General features: G+C 36.3%; 1 protein-coding gene across 1 annotated transcript in view; it reads left to right on the top strand.

Moving 5' to 3' along the window:
* LOC105807547 (lymphoid-restricted membrane protein-like) overlaps positions 1–4,246 on the top strand; it is a 99,246-nt gene that overhangs the window by 73,986 nt on the left and 21,014 nt on the right. The window contains exons 25-28 of the mRNA XM_012640969.1: positions 224–281; positions 1,802–1,865; positions 1,951–1,978; positions 2,241–2,381. Coding sequence (XP_012496423.1) covers positions 224–281; positions 1,802–1,865; positions 1,951–1,978; positions 2,241–2,381 — 291 coding nt within the window. The remainder of the gene's footprint in view (positions 1–223; positions 282–1,801; positions 1,866–1,950; positions 1,979–2,240; positions 2,382–4,246) is intronic.

Raw genomic sequence — 4,246 nt, 5'->3', positions numbered from 1 at the left:
GGGATCCTACTGCCTCAGCCTGCCAGAGTACTAGGATACAGGCGTGAGCCACCAAACCCGGCCTGAACCAGTCTCCTTTTCTTCTTAACCTTCAGCACAGTTCCTTGTATACTATAAAGTGTTTTTGACAGAGTAGGATTAGGAGAGGCAGGAAGTTGGGAAATGATTGGATACAAGGGATTTCTATTCTCTGTACAGCAATAAAATCTCTTTATGATTTCAGGAAGCCAAAGAGGAACCAAAGACAATAGAAGAACATAAAAAAGAATGTGCTTCAGGAGGTAAGCAATGTTTTCTTTCAACCCCCATGGGGACTTTTGTCCCCTGCTGATATTTTTGCGAGTGGAATTTTTGAGTGACAACCTGCCATTGACAAATTCTGCGTCTCTGGATAAGATTAGCCAATAGGACCAATTCTTGATTTCATTTGGATCATTTTCTAAAAGTCACATTTCCCAGAAAACTTGTAATAACTAGTGTCTGTTGTGAACTAAGAACCAAGCCAATGTTGGTGGTAAATTCTAAGTTCTACTTCGAGTTCGTTTTCAGTATCCCATCTAAAGTAAATTGACCAGCATTACAGAAAGTGCCAATGTGCTTCCCTCCTCAGCCTACCTCCGTTAAGAGGGAATAGTTGATAGAGTTCAGACTTTGGATTCTTCTAGACTCTAGACTGGGTCTATCTCTGACTACCTACGTGATCCTGGAAAGTTACTTAACCTTAAGTCTCAGTTTTCTTATGTGCAAAATGGAAAGTTTAAAAAAGTACACTTTATTGGGAATGTACTATATGCTAAATACTAGGCTAAATTCTTTATGTGCATAGTTTTGTTTAGTCCTCCAAATACTACATGAGGTAAGTAAATTGTGATTCAGTTGTTTAGCCTATAAAATGTGGACAATAACAGTATCTACCTCGGAAGGTTTACAGGGAGGATCGAATAAATTATTATGTATGAGGCACTTAGAAAAGTGCCTGGCACAGAAGTTCTTATAAAAGTTTGCTACTATATAAAAATAGTATTGGCCTTATTTTGTAAATGGCTTAATGAGGTTGTGGCTTATTCAGGACCAGATAGTTGTAAGAGTCAAACAAAGCTCAGATTTATTTATTTATAATTTTTACTTCAAAATATTGGGGGGTACAAGTGTTCTTATTACGTGGATGAATTGTGTAATGCTGAAGTCAAGGCTAAAGCTCAGATGTAAACCAAGTTTGTTCAACTTTAAATCCAAAGTTATTTATATAATAACTAATATGTTATTCTTTATAAAGTTCTCAAAGAAAATTATGGTATGTGTAAAGAGCTTTGTTCTGGGACTGGCATATAGTAAGCCTGTGCTTGTTGCCATGTTTACTGTTGCTATTATTGTTACCAATGTTACTACTACTACTACTACTATTATTGACAACTGCTATTCCTCCCGCTGCTGCTATTAAAGCCTTGCAAAGAAGGGCCAGGACACCAGAGGAAGGTATGCATCTCGCCATTGGATCAAGTATAATAAACATGCAAATGCAAAGAGAACAAATCGGTCTGTTCCTTGATTCTGAGACATCTTTAGGTTTCAAGGACCATTCACATGCTGAAGTGTGAACCAATGATTTTAATGTCATTGTGATCCCAATAGCTTATTATAACATTATCTTTTAATTTAAACAAGCACATTATTAGCTGTCATTTCAGATATATTTAAATGAAATGCCTTTGTTTAGTGAAACAATATTTGACAAAATATTGTTATTGCTTTTAAATGTTAAGCCTTCTTAAATAAATAATATTTTACTGTCTTTTAATAGACACTGCTGTTTCTCCTCTTCCTGTAACCACTGTGAAATCAGTTAACTTTAGACAAAGTGACAAGTAAGTGCCTCTTCACATAGCATGTTAACATGTTTTATTTTTCTGTTGGATTATGTTTCAATAAGTTCTTTGTCTTATCTTACAGCACTTCTGCTAATGAGAAGGAGGTGGAGGTGAGTTTAAAGCACCTGTTTTTTTCTTTTAAAAAGAAAAAAATGTTTCAGACTCACCTGCTGTAGTTGCTCTGTGCTTTTGCAGAAGCTCTCATGCATTTGGCGTCTGTTCAGCTGGGCGACTAAGTGCAATGAAGCCTACGCATGTCAGTTTTATGTCGCTGGGAGGAGAAAGAAATGCCTCTGTATAATCTGGAATTAAGCTGAAATATTTGACCACATCTAATTTTCTCTCCTCGCCTTCACATTATTTTGACAACAGGCAGAATTTCTCAGATTATCTTTGGGATTTAAGTGTGACTGGTTTACGTTGGAGAAAAGAGTGAAACTTGAAGAGAGGTCCCGTGACTTGGCAGAAGACAATTTGAAGAAAGAAATCACTAACTGTTTAAAGCTATTAGAGGTGAGAATCAGAACATTTAGGGGTCTAAGCATTTGGTTATATTTTTAATAATGTTTTCTTAATTACATATGAGTTTATATGTATGATCCACACCAATACCAGGTACCAAGCCCTACCTGACTCATGTGAACTAACAGAAAGAATTCAGGATCAGGCTGAAATACAAGTTTCACTAATAGGAGAATATCAGCAATAAAATAAAAAATGTCCTTTAAAATAGGTTGTATGAGTCATCTGCCTTCTGTCTGGATTTTCAAATAGATTTCAGGCAGAAAAGCAGTCATTCAGAAAACCGAGTAATACGAGATAATATCAATTTTAAGCCTCGCAGAAGAAACTCAGAAATCTATTTCCAGGCTAGGTGCGGTGGCTCACACTTGTAATCCTAACACTCTGGGAGGCCGAGGGGGGAGGATTACTTAAGGTCAGGAGTTCGAGACCAGCCTAAGAAAGAGTGAGACCCTGTATCTACTAAAAATAGAAAAAATTAGTCGGGCATGGTGGCACATGCCTATAGTCCCAGCTACTCAGGAGGCTGAGGCAGGAGGATCGCTTGAGCCCAGGAGTTTGAGGTTGCTGTGAGCTAAGCTGACACCACGGCACTCTAGCCCAGGCAATTGAGAGAGACTCTGTCTCAAAAAAAAAAAAAAAATAGAAATCTATTTCCATTTATGATTAACTGAGGAAAGGGAATGGTGACTGATTCAGTCTTGTCAGGTGACAGGCAAGCCTGCTGTAAGGTACTGAGAGAAGAATGAGGGTGCATAGAAGTGTGACTACTACTGTTAATCCTTTCATATTGTGAAGTTATCACAAATTTAGAGGTGGATTGGAAAATTAAGGGATTTAATTTTGGATGAAGAAAATTAAAATCGAGAAACTATATTATGTTATTTTTCATTGTGATAAAAATATATAACAAAATTTGCTACCTTAACCATTTTTAAGTGCACAGTTCAGTAGTGTAAGTTTATTTACACTGTTGCAAAACAGAACTCCAGAACTTTTCATCTTTCGAAACTAAACACTCTACACCTGTTAACTATCCCCCTTTCAACTTACCCCATCCCTGATAAGCACCATTCTACTGTTTTTATGAATTCAACTGCTTTAGAGACTTCACGTAAGTGGATTCATACAGTATTTGTCTTTTGTAACTGGCTTATTTCACTTAGCATGATGTCTGCAAGGTTTATCCACATTACAGAACTTGACAGATTCCCTTTTTAAGGCTGAATACTACTTTGTTATATGTCTGTACCACATTTTGCTTATCTGCTCATTCATCGAAGGACATTCGGGTTGCTTCCACTTATTGGCTATTGTGAATGTGCTGTTAGAAACACGGGTGTACAAATATCACTTGGAGCCCTTGCTCTCAATTCTTATGGGTTTATATGTACCCAGAAGTAGAATTGCTAGATCATATGGTAATTCTGTTTTTAATTTTTTGACGAACCACCATACTGTTCTCCATAGCAGCTGTACCATTTTACATTGCCACCAAAAGTGCACAAAGGTTCCAATTTCTCCAAATTCTCACCAATATTTGTCAATTTTTGTTCATTTGGGTTTATAGTAGCCATCCTAATGAGCATGAGATGGTATCTAATTGTGGTTTTAGTTTGCATTTCTCTGATGATTGGTGATGTTGTACATCTTTTCATACGTTTGTTGGCCATTTTTATATCTTCTTTGGAAAAGGTCTATTCAAGTCCTTTGTCTATTTTTTAATTGAATTATTTGGAATGTTTTGTTCAATTGTAGAAGTTCTTTATGTATTTTGTTCTATAATGTTAATGTACTTTATATATTAACCCCTTATCAGTTATATGATTTGTAAACATTTACTCCCATTTTGTAGG

The sequence above is a fragment of the Propithecus coquereli genome, unplaced genomic scaffold (assembly GCF_000956105.1).
Source record: "Propithecus coquereli isolate 6110/MARCELLA unplaced genomic scaffold, Pcoq_1.0 Scaffold16, whole genome shotgun sequence".
NCBI classification, from domain to species: domain Eukaryota; kingdom Metazoa; phylum Chordata; class Mammalia; order Primates; family Indriidae; genus Propithecus; species Propithecus coquereli.
This window is presented reverse-complemented; position numbering and strand designations above follow the sequence as displayed.